This window comes from Accipiter gentilis, chromosome 7 (genome assembly GCF_929443795.1).
Source record: "Accipiter gentilis chromosome 7, bAccGen1.1, whole genome shotgun sequence".
NCBI classification, from domain to species: Eukaryota; Metazoa; Chordata; class Aves; order Accipitriformes; family Accipitridae; genus Astur; species Astur gentilis.
In genome coordinates this window covers 7,498,608-7,514,934 of record NC_064886.1, presented here as the reverse complement: position 1 = coordinate 7,514,934, position 16,327 = coordinate 7,498,608, and the positions used below count along the sequence as shown (strand labels likewise).

Here is a 16,327-nt window from a genome sequence, read left to right as displayed (position 1 = left end):
TTTTTTTCAGGTGTTGTAGAGGGCAATAGTTTGGATTTTCAGAGAGAAATTTTCTAGATGTGTGTATGTTGGATACATATTATATATGTAAAGCATCATAGATTTTTATATGTTAAGTGCATGTCAGCAGTTACCCAGTAATGTTTTTTGTAAGCGGATGGACTATCAAAATTTGACATTCAGGCTTAAACTTTTCAATTCTATGCCAGTCAGCATTTTCATTTATTTTCTTGTTGCTTGGACTGAAACCTACCTGGGGATGATAATTTTCCTAACAGACTGTTTACTTCTCAAACAATTTTACTTTTCCCTTGATCAGCTCAACTGTGGTTCGCAACCTTTGCTTCTGGCTGGCTATGAAGATGGATCAGTGGTCCTTTGGAATCTGTCAATGGGAAAAGTGTTGAGCCAACTTGTTTGCCACCAGGAGCCAGTGATGAGCCTTGACTTTGACTCGGAGAAGGCCAAGGGGATCTCAGGCTCATCTGAAAAGGTGCTTAGCATCTGGAGCCTCAATGAGCAACAGAACCTCCAGGTCAGGATCATTGGCCCTCTAGTGTCATTTATCCCACTTTGCACTAACAGTTTGATAGACTAAAAAAATATTTAGTCATGAAGAGGAGTTGTTGCAGATCTCTAGCTAATTAATCACAGACTGGTTAGAATGTCTGTGCTATGTGACTAGACTTAGCAAAAGATGGTGAGGATTTAAAAAAAAAAAGAAAAAACCTCTCTCACATGTTTCTGGTTTTACCAAAGTTGCAACAGGCACACAAGCCTAGCATTTCATTACTCAAGCCATTGCCTCTGTATCTTCATTTATCACGTTAGTAGTATCCAGCTCTTGGAATGTCCTAAACATTATAAATGAGTTATAAAATGAGAAACAAAGGATTGCTTTTCCAAAGGTTCTGCTTGAATGGATAGAGCTTGCTTTCTAGTGTGGGAAAGACAGAAATATTCCATGAAACACTTCACAAACAGAAAGAGTAGGAACAGCCCAGCTAGTACCAAGAAGACATGAGCTTTAGGCAGCCAGCTTTCTTTGGCACCTTTAGAGCCCTAGCCAGAGACAGGGAAAATAAGTTAATTGGATATATCAGTTTGTGTCTGAGCTACGCGTACCTGGAATGGCTGGTTTAGAAGGAGATCTCTTAATCACTAGTTCAGGCTATGCTAGTGAATGGCAATAAATATTGCTTAATCTAGACAAATTTAGCAAGTGTTCCAACAGTGCCAAGGGGTTAAGTAGGTTTTAAATAGGTGTGGAAATGAAGTGCATAAATAAAGGCTCTCATGAAAATTAAAATGGCCCATGCGTAGCCGCTCCACTCCTGAGTGCTTAAACCTTTTTTAAAGTGGCAGTTGTCCCCTGAACACACAATGAAGAGGACCTGACCCAGGGCCTGTGTGCCCCCAGATCATCCTCGAGAAGAGAGCTGCTGGATACACCAATTAATGGAATAACAATAATTGCTCTCCCAGCTTGCAGCTTTTGTGGAGATATTTTTTTAGGTAGTGTGGCAAGTTAATGCTGTTTTCTGAATGGTGCTACAGGAAGAAAAGCAAGTGCTTGGACATCCAATGGTAACTCGTCAGCTGGGGGACACTGTGAAGGTATATAATCTGTTAGGCATCACCACAGAACTAGCATTTATGGAGTAGTAGGGCATGTAGTGTAAATGCATCCAACCGAGATGAAGTTTGGAGGACACAGCACTCACTGAGAAGAACATCTAAACTTTAATAAGCAATACGACATGAAGTAAGAGAGGCTCTCTAGACTCTAAGTAGCAAAGGCATTCTAAGCCAATGTGGTAAAGAAGAGTTTTAACACGTCTGATACACAACTGTCATGGTTTAGGGGGTTTTTTGTCATGTTTGCCCTCCCCCTGCCCTGGCCTTTTTATCACTATTGGCACACATCTGCACCTGGTCCTCAGCTCAGGGAAGCAGAAGGAAGTGGAGCAGCTTAAGTCCCAGTAAGAAACTTTGTATTGAGACTAGTTTTTTAAGGCCAAGTTGTCAGAAACCTGACATCATGACAGGCTTCTTAAAGCTTCAAATACTCTGGTGTTGGAGAGGAAGCTGTTCCTTCATATTAATTATAGCATAGCTTTTTCCTAAATTCAAAGAAAATATTGTTCTCCACAGCAGATTTCAGTTAGGAGTTAACCATAATGCAGGGGTACAGGTATGACTCATGGGAAAAATAAACAGTTGTTCACCTGAAATATTCCAGGTATTGTTTTCCACAGGGTATTCATATTCCCAGGAGATGTAGGATTAGTTACATCTTCAGCACATCACACTGAGAGATAGTAGCTTTTCTCAGAAGAAATTTAAATGCCAAGCATTATAAACTATAAGCAATGTTTCTGTGCTTCGCACATAGTGCGAATGCCCTAATAAAATGCATCTTTCATGTGAGCACAAGAGATTGTCAAGGACATAGATTAAGTTTTTTTTCCCACTATGCCATTAATAATATAAACCAGATGGGGATTTTTTTTTTCCCTGACATTCCAGGTACCTGAGGTAATGGTAGACGTTGGAAAGCCACTCAGTGGCACATTATTTTTATTCTAAAAGGTTTTAATAAGTAAACGTGGTGCATAGCTATCTGCTGTTGGAGAAATAATGACGCAATGATGGTACTTCAGCTCTGTTTTAAATGGCAATGTTCCAGTGTGTCAATGAATAGATGATGAAGGTAACTTCATAGTTTATTGCTATGGGGAAAGTTTGGTGTATTGTCTTCTACAAGAAAGTTGCTGAAATCATCACTGTCAGCAAATGACTGGATTGGTTGTGAGCCTTCTGATTTGGATGAGATAGTGTAATTATGTGGTGATGTTCATGGTAGAATGTAGGAGGTAAACAGCTTCTGCAGGTGAATAAACAAAGCAGAACTAAGAAAGCTGATAATCACAGAAGCTCCTTTATATATGACAAGAAAAAAATTCTATAAGCAAGTAAACACACAGGTTGTGTTGCTGAGGCTTTTCCCTCAAATGCTGAAGCTAAGGCTGCTGCTATCTTAGCTATTTGTCTAATAAGAATAGGGCTTAAAGGCATGATTTGGTGTAGGAGAGGGAGATTTTAAAAAAAAAAATCATAGATATCATGTGTTAAGGAGGGAAGGAGAGGTATCTGTTGGCCTCAGCATGTCAAAATTTCTTAATGCATTTGCTAGTAGATGCAAGTGTCCTTGGTCATGACTGGCTGAAAGCAGCTCACCCATTTTTACCTCTTTGTTTTCTTAATTACAAGCTGGTTTTCTGGTTAGGAAATTATGTTGGTATGCATTTGACTACAGTAGTTGCCCATAAGTGACTGGATGGCACAAATCCTGGCACTAGGATTTCACCTGGCTGCATATACCTTGAGCAAGTTGTTCTGCTTTGTTTTGTTTTTCTCTCTCGCCTCCTGTATTTGCAGATCATGCACAAATGCCCACTGTTCGCTCATGTTCCATAGCCAAAAGGCATCACCATTACAGGCTTCATTTTCAAGTTGTAGCTTGCTGATGACATGCAATTTCTCCCAGTCGCCCTGATTTTGCTGTATGGATCTTGCCCACATAATTGACAGTAATGATGGGAAGCACCACGCCCAGGATTGGTTATAGCCATTAGCTAATAATCTCAGGTACAGAGTAGGGCCCATCTTACATTTGCCAGGCTGGTGATGTAAGTAATAAATCCTTCCCTTGCCAGTATGCATACGCCAACAAAAATCCCACTGAAGCCATGCTACATTGGCGTAACTGGGAAGTTTGGAAGAACGTATGCACTAGCAATAAGCACAGGTTTTACAGTAGCAGGCCCACATACAGCCTCCTACTGTTCATGAGGCTTGGGCAAAACTTGCTGTGCTCTGTTCTGAATTGGTTGTAGACACATTCATCAGGTCCTGTGACCTGACGGAGCATGCAAGAATCATGTCAAGTTTCATTTAGCCTTTTTTCTCATCGAATTGCACATCTCTTGCTGTTTTGAGTAAGTAGCTGGGCAGTTGTTACATAGTCGAAAAGCAACTGCTTATAGCTTTGTGCCTGTTAAGATTCCAAGATGTATTCTGCTCTGAACTGCATCTGAAACCAACTTTGACCGGCATTTCTGGAGTTTTAGTGAGGAGGAAAACTACTCAGATGCAGTATGCCTGTCAATGCCTTCCCGCCTCAGAACAGCAAACAACACACAGTGTATTAAAAACATGCACTGAATTATATTAAGCTTTGGTATAAGATAGCTCCAGATTCAGTCTTAAGTAGATGGTGGCATTAACGCGTCATTTCCAATTGCACTTATAAATAACAGCACTTCAAGGTCAGTATACACTCAAAAGGTGTTTTCCACATTGTGACAAAAGCTAGGCATTTCAACATACATGCATGCACGCACACATACTCTGGTGCGTATACTGCATGTGTTCCAGAGGTAGACTGCTGACTAATACAAGTTACCTGAGGTGAGAACAGCAAAAGTGTATTATATTGAGCTTTCCCTCTGTGCTTCAGGGGAAACTCATGTCAGTGAAGTGAAAATTTTTCTTTCCAAGGGGTAAGTCCTGTGCAGCCCCAGTGCCTCGTGAAGGAAGTTAAATGCCTTCCAGTTTAATTGTGCCCCTCAGAAACTTGTGCCTCAGTAGTCTCCAAACAGTAACAAAAGGCTTCCAAGATTGAAATCAATAACTTGGTTGTAATCCCCTTCTTGGAATTTCATGTAAATAAAAGTCTCTTGGGAAGGAGTACTAGAAATATAGATTTCCTAACACTGTAACCTAATTCCTGGAAGCATTCCTTTCTCAAGACTGTGGTAAATGCTACCACAGCTTATTGGAGTTTTTGTGAGGGGCCACAGTAGTAGAAATAAGTAGCAGGTAGTTTAAACATCAGCTCAGAATCTCAGCATGGGAATATTGCAGAAGCAGGGAAAATATATGGCCACAGCTCCGAACATTGCACCTCATGCAAGAATAGCTGGAAGAGCAAAGCTGTATAGTCTGGTTCTCAAAACCTTGACTCAGAGCTTCACTTGTGACAGAATATAAAGAGCTTTAAATGTAATATAAACTAAAAACATACAAGGGGTGCTTTTATTTTTTTAGAGAATGGTGCTGGAGATAGATAGGCTCAAGTTAAAGTCTTTTCCATCTCTGGTTATAATTGTTCTCTCTAAGGCATCATCCACCATGGGGTGAAAAGCTCCATACTACCTGTGTGATACCAGTGTATGTGGGTGGGCACTATACCTTCTAAAATCCCAAAAGGTTCCTTTTTCTTCTGTTTCAAACAATTAGAGCTCATCTATAACTTTCTCACACAGGTTTACAAAACACACAAACTTGTCAACGCTGGCATATCTGATATCACCATCCGTCCAGACAAGAAGATTTTAGCAACAGCAGGGTGGGATCATCGCATCAGGATCTTTGGCTGGAAAAAACTGAAGCCTTTAGCAGTGCTGGACTACCACACAGCAACTGTCCATTGTGTGTCCTTCTCAGATCACAAAAACCCCAGTGAGAGACTGCTGGCAGCTGGCTCAAAAGATCACCGCATCAGTATCTGGTCAATATATACTCAGACATGACATGTTCTGCACTGTCACAGACTAGGAAACCAGCACTGGTGAAGCAATGCTTTACACTGTAATGTGGGGCATTAGTAGAATGTATTTTCAGGCTGAAGTGAGAGTCCTAGGTTAATTCTTATGCTGCTTGTTCAAGCTGCAAGTTTTGTTTTACAGAGAGGGAAGTGGATTTTTAAAATTCATAACAAGCAGAGCAAGGCCAGTCACAAACGAAGACACAGAACAAGTCACTTTGAGTTCTGCTACAGGTTTTGCAACAGCTTTTCTTTGGCAGGTTGCTCAAATAACTTGTGCCAATATCTTCTTTTGTGAAAAAGGACTGGAATCCCTCAGACTTCAGTGGGGGCAGACTACGTCTGTTTGTAAGTCATGTATCCAAGAATCTGAATCAGTGTAAAATATCACTCTTTCTTGAAAATGTATACCCATTAAACCACCTCCAGTGGTTTCTCATTGTCAGTTACTTTTTCTTCCCTGTAACTGAAAGGCTATCAGAACAACCTTGATTTGTTCACACTTCTGTCAGTTTCTAACTTAAACCAACAGCCAGGAATGTGACTAGGGACGGCCTTTGGCATTTATGAATTTCATTATGTCTCCTGTCACCTCAAGCCTCACAATTAATCACAAGAAAGAAAGGGGAAAAAAATCTTCCCCTGCACTGCACTGCAAAGATATGTAAAGCCTTTTACAGAGCCAGTGCTAAATCCTTTCCACAGACCAACTAGCTGAAGGATTTAAACTCAGCAATCCAATTAGCGCCCTTCTCCTTGGAGAGTTAGGGGTAAGTTTCAGCATGGCAAGTCTGGGATTCAGCTACACAACTCCCATTAACATTTAGGGGAATTGCATGGATAAATCCTTATCCACACAGTGCAAATGGCTCCATTAACTTGTCATCTCTATGGTCATGGAAGCTAAAATTCATTCATAAAGGGTTTTTTGTTTGAATCGTGAAGCAGCATTTGCATTCTTTTAAAGCATATTAGACATTCGACAGTGTGTTCATAGACGCCTTGCTGTTGTATTTGGTCACAAAGTTGCAGTTACAACTGTCTCACTGAAGCAATTAGCAAGGGCCAGTTTGTTAAAAAGGAGGTGGTCTGGAAACTAGAACTCAGCTTTACAAACTGTGTCCAGGCTTTGCACTGTTGATACTTTACTGGAAATATTTGTTTCTGCGGCTGTACAGAGCTTTACATTAAATGAAAAAGTCACCAGAATTGTACTGAACAGCAACATCAAAAGACTTTAGAAATTATTTCAGGGAAAACTCACAAGCAAATTAAGCTCTGGGTCTGCTATCCAGCTGTGCTTTACAGGCAGAGGATACTGTTGGACTAAAAGTCCTAAGCATGAAGCCCGATGTTCTGTCCATTAAAACACAGAAACAGGATGCTGTTGCCAGGCTTTTCTAAATAAAACTTGGCCTTACACATTTTGGAGTGTGATGACACTTTAAATAATGCATTTCTTTGATTATTTCTTTACTGTTCAGTAGCTGCATGGAAGATCACATTGCAGTTGAAACTTAAAGCCTAATTTTGAGTGATCCTGAGTCAAGGGGAGGTGCTGGTGTTCATTACATCTACCAGACAGAGCTCTGTAGCTGGGAAGTGCGCCATCTCCACCCATCATCCACCTCCCACACAGAGGAGGAGCTTCCTACACCATACAAGAGGCTTCAGCCAGCAGCCTTATGGAATGAGACAGGGTTCTGCTCCACAAACCTGCTGCTGGAAGAAACCTTTTTTTCTTTTTCTGCTTTCTTAAAGTAGGTCAGAATCAACATAAATAAATAAATACAGAAAATATTGTTGTGTGTGGTCCAGGGACCCATCACAGAGAGTTCGCAAAGAGATTTCCTTTTGGCTCTTCTGTCTCATACTACACCAGACATGAAGCCTGTCGGGCAGCCTTGAGATTGGTGTCTCCCATTTCAGTGGTGCTCTTGAAACAGAACCTAGTGAAATTCTGCTGTATGAGAACAATTTCACAATCACTTAATTTTTAAAAGGACATAACCCAGTGGATACATGCTTGGGCTTTAGTCTCCTCTCCACTTAGATTATATAAATAAATAAGTTAACTATTAAATTAAATAAGTCTCCATCTGCTCAGAAGAGTGCCCTGCCCTGTGCTTTAACCTGTGTAATCACCGCACCTTTCTAATCAACAACCCTGAAGTGAGAGCTAATGAAACGAAGGCCCATGCCCTAAAAAAAAAAAAAAAAAAAAAAAAAAGCACTGTCAAGCTGGTGTTTGGGCACTGTCCTGGACGGTGAAAAAAACCAGCTCTGCATCTCCTCATGCATGGCTGTAGGTGGCATCTGTCAAAAATTAGCACTTTATCCCCCCCCTCAGCCCCAAGGTACAGGGTTAGAGGCACAGCTGCTACCATCATTTTGCATGGGTCAAGGCCAGGAACACCTTGGGACTCCTGGTACAACAGGCATGAGACTGCTCAGTGCTGGAGCCCAACATGCTTTTGGAGTATCTGAAAAACTTAGCTTCTGAGCAAAATTTAAGTTTCTACAGCTTATCACGCAAGAAAACCCAAACCAAAACCAAAACAACCCCAACCATCATGACACATAGTGAGGCCCTGCATTGTGAACCCACGTTAAAAGTTCCTTTTTCTTCCCCTTCTTCCCGATGGACTTGAAAGCTGGTCTACATCGGCCCTGGGGTTGGGGGGAATGGCCTGGAGGATGCAAGCATGCCTCTTCTCCACGGCAGCAAACAGCAGCCTACGCTGTTCAGCAGTTTTCACAGAACTGAGCTGTGGGTTTAAAGCTTATGCAGTGGAAAAGGAAATCCAGGGCTCACCCATCTTGGGCAAATGGTTACAGTAGGAAATGAAAAGGGCCAAGCCTGGTCCCAGTAGAGAAGTAATCGCTCTCTCTCCTCTCATCCTTTTGACAGGAAAAGGCAGCTGTGTCACCAGACAGTACTGTAAGCAGTGAGAAGCCAGGTTCAAGACTGGAGCAGGCACTAAGATGCAGATCTCTCCAGCATTTCAGGGCAGCTCCATGCTCAGCACACCCTTGTTCTGAATGCTAGTTGTGAGCACCTAATGATCCATGGCCATTGCGATGCTCCAAGGCATTGATGCAGCCTGGCTTCTGCTCCTGGCTGATGGGCTGCCTCACAGCCACCCCCATGCGGTTCTAGACCTCAGGTCCCAAAGCAGCGCACTAAATGCATCTTTAATGAAGGCCTGTGCATCTTACATCCACTGTAGGAAATAACTTTTGATGCAAATATTATGATATTAGCACAGTGGCAGCCTCCTAGGAAGAATGCTATTAGATCAGAGTCTGAAAGTTAGGAACTCTTGAGTATATTCCTTTCTCTGAAAAATGCCATTTACTGTCAATGACAGTGTCTAAAGTAATTATGGAGACTTACTAATAGGTCTTTTGGAGGGTACACTAAAGACTACTATGTGCCTTCAGTCTAACTTACTGTCCTTTGCTGGGGGTTAAATATTTACGTTTGTCTGACTAGGTAGATTTAAAAATAAACTCAGTCATGCAAGCACAAATTGAAAATGAGGGCATGAACTGCATCTGTAATCTTACTAGCAGGCAGACACAGAAGAGTTTCATCAGCTTCAAGAGGAAGGACACGTTGCAGATCTGCTTGCAAGAACAGACCCATCCTATCGTTATTTACTTCCCATTACCAAAGCACTATCCATGTGATACTTTTGCACATTACAACAATTAATTCATTAACACTTTACATGGCTACTGATTTTATATAAACACTCAGTGAAGGGATTTTTTTTTCACATTGTATTTTCCTTGAAATGAGCAACCAAACTACATTAGTTTGCTTTATAATTGAGCCTAAATGCCATAGTTTGAATGTGAATTACAGTCATCTTAATCTTCTACAAGTTTATTTGCTTAAGGAACTGACTTGGACGTTCCCAAAGTAGAATTATTTCCAACAGGAAGGACAGTCTATATTGCTATAGACTCTAAAATACAGTTGTCCGATTACATCTAGGAAATTAACAATTCCTTTCTCTGAAAAAAAAAAAACCAAAATTAAAGCTCTTTACAATTGTAACATGAGCATGGTTATCACTCAAGATTTCAGCTGACTTGCTAGCAGGAAGGTTGTGAGTGAAGAGCCACCTTAAGCTGCTGGAGTTAGCTCTGGAATCTCACCTGCCAGAAAGGAACAGGGCTAGCCTGTACCTGGCCTAAAGGATTCAGGAGTGAAGGTGATGACAGCTAAATGATTACAAAAGGCTTCCTCCCAAGAATCATCGTCTTTGGCACCGTGAGAGGGAAGAAAGCAACCAGCATTTGTAAACTAATAGAAATAAATCCCAAACACTACCATTTGTGCAGCAATTACATGGAATATTTATCACCACTGGAATGAATGGTGATCTCTGACCCTCTAACATTTTTTGCAAATGAATCCATTAGTTCCAACCCCTTTCTCGTATCAGTACATAAGCCATAAACTGTTGCTCTCCTAGGTGTAGATGAGCAAGGAAAGAGATTAATTGTATTTGTAGCAATGAGTGAAAAAGGAAGTAGGCTGAGGGCCTGCACTAAGACAGTTGTTAAATTTAGCCCTACACAATGCAATTGCTTTAGTAAGCCAATAAATTACTCTCTCCAGCTTGACTTGGATTGTTGCAAACGTTTGAGTTTTAAAGAGCAGATTTTTATAGTTAAGTCAATATTGGCTTCTGGACTGCTTTGGTTTTTAGTACATTTAAGATGCATCTGCAAAGCCAAATTACAAATTAATAAATCTTTCCTTTAATTCAATTTGCCAAGAACAAAGATAGAACACTGACTACTGCAGGAGCCATGTTAGTGATGTAAATCAAAGGACTGGGGATTAAACAAGGATTACCAAACGTTAAATCAATGTGTTTCCTTTTCTGGCTGTGTGTCTGTGGTGTGAAAGTATGGATCATTACATAAAACACGGCACATGACTGCCTGGATTAATACTAGACAATGTTACAGCAATGCTGAGACACAAGGTTTGATGTTTAAGCATGACCAGTGTGCTACCAAGAAAGTGATGGTGATGACTAAGTCTTCCAAGGAAACTTGGCTGTGTTAATCCATGCCCTACTCTTCTGGGGCATGCTGGAGGCTTCTTTTATAATGTGAAGAAAACTATCAAGAATGAAGATCATACTGGGGTTTTTGGCAGTTCATTTAAAGATCTCACAGTATGAAATGAAACACAAAAAAATCCATGTCTGCGCTATCAGATACAGTGGATAGAAATTTAACTTTTTAAATAGACTCCAACTGAAGCATATCACTTGCCAACAACATCCAAGTAAGCGTGGACTAAGTAACTGTATTCTGGATACCAAATTCTTTGTCCCCTGACCTTACCACATACTCTCAGCCGTTTTGGTCAAGACATGACCAGCAGCAAAATTTGGGCTGGTTAGTCACACAGCCTTTCTTGTGTATGGTTTTATTTACCACCACCCCTTATCAAACACCACAAAATAGCAGGTCTGTTTGGGCTGAGCCATCTGCTCCCTTACGCATTTTTAAAGCTATCAGCTGCATTTACTCAGCCTATTAAGAATTTTGTTCCTGAGTAGTGACACCCCCCCAATACATTTTGTAGTGATGCGCACACCCAAATACATTTAATGCTCATGTCTGAGGAGGTAAATTTTGTTTTAGCTCTTAGTGGTTTATTCCCCTTTAATACAATCCATCAAGAAAACTTTGACACTATAACGTATTATTAAACCCCATAGTTGGGACCACAGCAACATAATCTCTCAGTTGTGAATGTTTTGCTCATCTGATTAATGGTATGAAATATATCTGGATGTTCTATCAGCTTTACTGCGTACTGCTTCATTCTGACTTATTTCAGAGGAATTTGATTTGCAGTTTGGTATTATAAGAGGAGGGGAAGGGGAGCGAGGGTGCAAATCAAAACGAAGAAGCAACGTGCCCCCTAAGTTAGGTGATACAAAGATCCTGGAAAGCACAAAGGACCTTCAAGGAAACCACCTCCAGCAAGGTGCCAGATTCCTTATGGGAAAAGGACAAGGATGGCAGGAAGGAAAAGTACCTAGACTAAGCATACGGTGATAGGTCTGTCTTTTTAAACTTGTACACCAGCTCACTTCAGTTTCAGAAGTACTTGCTTTTACCTCCCCACCATGCTTTTTTAAAGGTGTTGGAACACTAGGAAATCCTATAAACTCCAACCTACACCACTACATAAGCCTGTGCTCAACCAGAGGAGCATATATTTATTTCTCTACCATGAACAGTCATAATGCCAAATGTTACAGTGCCCCTGGACATAGCAGTGGGAGGGACTGAGGTCTTGAAGCAGCCATGTGCACTGCAGAAGAACCATCCCAGAGCAGTACCGCCCATCTCCTCCCAGGCGAGTGGCATAGCAGTGAAAAAATATTAATTCAAACAATTGTCTATTACAATTTGAAGTTCTGATTTAAAAAAAAAAGCTGTTACATTAGATTGAGATTACAGCTGGATGTTGTTTCCTCCTAGTTTTTATTCACAGTATATGTAAATTAGGGCAGCAAAAAAATATAGAAATCCTTTGGCACTTTCCGGACACCAATGATCTGTCTTTCCTACCAGCTGCAGGGTTGATTGATCCTGATTACATCCAGATCAGGGAACCTAGGGAGGATGTTAAAATGCTGAGCCGTTATTCTGCTCCATAGCTCTGGCATCTCTTGCATGCAAAGGTACATTTTCCAGGCACCCGTGGCACTGCTTGCTATAAACGTGTTCTGACATAGATAGGAGGAAGGTTGGTGCGTTGGACCTACATAATAACTTTAAACATGGCAGAGAATGTGGACATGGCATTTGTCTTGATGGTAATTAAAAAAATTGCTGAAATGAAATCTCAGTGATTCATGGGTGTATTGTCTGTGTTCACAGAAAAGCATCTAGGCTGCTTTTAACATAATACTTATGGTAAGTATTGTCTTTTCAGATTTTTTTGCCTCAGATATTTTGATGGCATGCAGAGTTGGCATCACACTAAATAGAGACATTGAGTCTTTATAGTTTTATCTCTTGAGCCCATCTGGTTTGAAGTAGTTGACGACAAGCAGGAAAGGGAATAGAATGAAAGACTCACTTCATGTTTGCTGAAATAAAAGAAACGTGTAAGGCAGTGCTCAAATAAAATCAGCCTGGAAGGAGGGCCACTGCACTCCCCTCTCACCACCCCTCCTCTGCTCTTTTAAGATGATTGGAATAGGATGGCTTTGCCTGCAACCCCTCCACTCTCAGTGCTAGCTCTGACTGCCCACTGTTGGAGCTCACCCCCCAGCCAAAAGGCAGCCGAAGCAGGCAGGCTGGAGCACCATGGGAGAAGGGGAATCGTCTGCCCTCCAGAATGAGAGACAATGGGAGCACTAAGCAAGCAGAGTAAAAAAGCAAACACAAACGCAGAGCCCTTGTCCATCAGCCAAGCTAAAGCCATTAAAAAACTAATAGCACAAACACCTCACATGAAGGTGCTTCAATACGTTTTACATGTTGTTTATTCCGTTTTTAACTTCCTTTTGCAATTTACAGATACAACCCACAGACTTCAGTCCAAGTACCTGGGCACTCGTGCAATTACCCCTATTACAGGCAGGTACAGAACATACCAATAGCACCAGAAGCGTCCTGCCCTGCCCATGGAAACAAGCAGTGGGTTAGTTACCAGAACTAGCTTCAGTGAGAAATATTTCCTGCATATTTGGTTGCAGGAAAACATATCCTTTCCTTCTCCATCTACCAATGACCACTAAGAGCTGTCCATACAGCAATACAAAATTCTGTAACTAGAACTCAGGCTAGAACACACGCTAAAGGGCACTTGCTTTCTCAGTGAGGCACTCCGTATGTAATGTTCGTCCTCTCACGGAGGTGATGAGAGGCTAGCCTTTATCAGCTACAGAATCACTCTGGGAGCATAAGATGGAAACTGCTACACAAGTTTGCATGTTTTTACACCGTGTAGCAGCTAGCCTTGAAAATGCATATGCTCTCTTTCCCACATTAGGTCCTAAATGTGACTCCTCTGGCTTTTGTTCTTAATCACTTTGTTACTAGTTCAATTTTATAATTTTAAACTAAATAGAAATGAGTGATTTATTGTAATTATTTCGTATAGGCTGCTCTTCATAATTCTTTTTTTTAAATCTGGAAAAACATTTAATTTCCCATATGGAAAGAACACATTTATCATACTTTACTCGGATGTACTTGGCCGACTATCACACATATATGCAAAACATATGTGACATATTCGAGGCTGAATTTCATAAAACAGAAATGCTATGAAATGTGATATAATAAATATATTACACAGACATATGTGGCCAATTTATAAAACTATGGTATCTTTGGTAAATTTATAATAGGTCATTTCTATTAATGGGGGGGAATGAGTGCATTTTTCTGGCATATGCAACACATACAGTACTTTACATAGACTTCCTGAAGGGAGGTGGACCTTTGAAAAGCAGACTTGTACATGTGCATATATAGTGTATATGGGATGTGTCCATATTTTTCAAAATAAATGTATATCTTCAAAACCAGCTCTTGCTTTTTGCATTGATCATGTGTATATCCTGGGCAGAAAAAAAAAAGTATTAAATATTATTCTTGGAGATTAGCAAACCTCTGATACACTAACTAGGTTCCCACAGACAATGGGTCTCTCTCGCTTTAATAGAGCGTATATTTTATAAGCACACACTGTGCTCATGATAATGGCCAGTAATACAAGTCTTTAGGTATGGTCGCTTTCATCCAGTTGTGTCAAACACTAATGTAAATTAAATACCTTACTGATCAATTGAATTAGAATAATTAATGAAGAAAAAACCTGCATATGTTTAGAAAAAAGTTACATATAAGCAGACATACCAGCCTCTACACTAGTAGACTGGACTCTTCATAATACCAGCTAACAGCAACAGCTGAATTATTGCCAGCTGATGATCTTCAAATTCTAACTCGCAGATTTCTGCCCTTCCTTATTTACGCCTGTGTGCTTCAAAGATCAGATCTTCGCTTTATAAAACAAATCTATAGTTTTCTCTCAGATTGCGTATTTGCAAGCTGTGGCAAAAGTTCTCTCAGGGCTCATTTTCCGTGTGTGCATGCTCTAATTCGTGCGATGCTCAGCTCTTCCCTCTGGAGGGAGCCTGCTCTTCAGGCACGGCCGGGCGGGGGGGTCCGCGTGTGCAGCATCCTCGTCCACCGGAGCCGCGGTGCAGCGATACACACATGTACCCCCCAAAAGCCCACCCCCCGGGGCAACACGGTGTCTCCTGGCTACACGGGCAGCTTAACATAAACGGCGGGTCAGACCATCGCACACACCGTCTCAACGCTCTGCCCGCAAAAATGCGTTTGTTTTCAACCCATCATGGAACTTAACAACATACGGAAACGCAACATGAACCAGAACCTGTATGTGCGCGCGCGCGCACACACACACACTCTTCCCCCACTCTCCACCCCAGCCGTGTTCAACAGGCTCACAGCAACTTTTTGAGCTCCTTAGATTAAGGTGCTAAAACTAGCTCTGCGAGTACTGCTGTGTTAGCTCTTCCAGCACTCCTCTGGGCAGCTGGGCTCAGCTTCTGCCCCCCAAACCTAACCTGTGGATGCCTAACTTGTTTCCAACAGCCATAGGGATCCCTTTACACATGCAGAATGTTGCACAGCACGAATGAACCTGCTTTTCATATTCCCTTCAGACAAGATCAAGGTGCGACCGCCCCTTGGCCAGGGATCCAGGCATCACAAGCTGAAATCCACTTGCTGGAGAGAATGAGGTCTGTTTGGTTGGGGGGGACAGCGCACCAGCTGAGGTGGCCCTGAGCCATGCAGACCCACTAGCCACGGATGCACTGGGAAGCCCCTAGCTCATGGGAGACCCACACTGTCCCTCAGTGGCCTGGTGGCTGCAAAATACCTTTCTATGCTTACTGCAGTCCTTGAGTCATTCTCCAGACTGCAAGCCACTGTTACACAGACTGTAGCATGAAGGAAGCCAAAGTACTTGCTCCCCTGGCAATGGCCATGCATATGCCTGATTGAGATTGACTGAAGATGCCAGCGCCCCAGGATGCTGAGAGGCATCTACTGGGGACCACCTTCACAGTTCCACCCAAAGCAGTTCTAGGGTCTCCCTGAACAGGAGAAAAGATTAAAAAGACCGTCCATGAAGTGTGTAAACAGCATGCATGGATGCTGCAAGCACACAGAAGTCTCATCCCCATGCTCCTATCCTACATTGCATTTAGTCAGATCCATTAGCAAGGAAAAAATAAAACCACCACCACCAAAAAAACCATTCCTGAAAACCTGAGCTATCCCCAGTGTTTGGGGTAAGTGATCAAGCAAAGACCTTCCCTGTTTCACCTGTGGGTGCCTAATCCTATATTTATCCACTGAGGTAAGTGATGCGGTTTTCAGACCTTTGGAGCAATCAGTAAATTCAGCCTGTACCTCTGGAAAATGGAGCCACATGGCTAATTTATTCTCTAGCCCTGTTTGGAAGAGACAAAGGGTGCTTGTAACCTCTGTGCTTGGGCCTGTTTTACCAGCAGCTTTTAAATACACAGTGTTATGTGTGACTTGAGGCGACCATAAGTGGAAATATTGTCTGGAAATGCTGCAGCCTTCTTTCTGAGTATGTGCCATGGACCTTGG

At 41.8% G+C, this 16,327-nt stretch overlaps 1 protein-coding gene across 6 annotated transcripts in view; it reads left to right on the top strand.

Annotated features, from left to right (window-relative positions):
* Positions 1-7,813, top strand: part of GNB1L (G protein subunit beta 1 like) — a 45,388-nt gene extending 37,575 nt beyond the window's left edge. For 3 of the 6 annotated variants that reach the window (XM_049805684.1, XM_049805685.1, XM_049805683.1), the window contains exons 6-7: positions 320-535; positions 5,331-7,812. In XM_049805684.1, coding sequence (XP_049661641.1) covers positions 320-535; positions 5,331-5,597 — 483 coding nt within the window. In that variant the 3' untranslated portion in view covers positions 5,598-7,812. Of the gene's footprint in view, positions 1-319; positions 536-5,330 lie in introns of those variants that run through there. The other 3 variants (XM_049805682.1, XR_007506715.1, XM_049805686.1) reach the window with 3 other exon arrangements.
* The last annotated feature ends 8,514 nt before the right edge of the window (positions 7,814-16,327 follow it).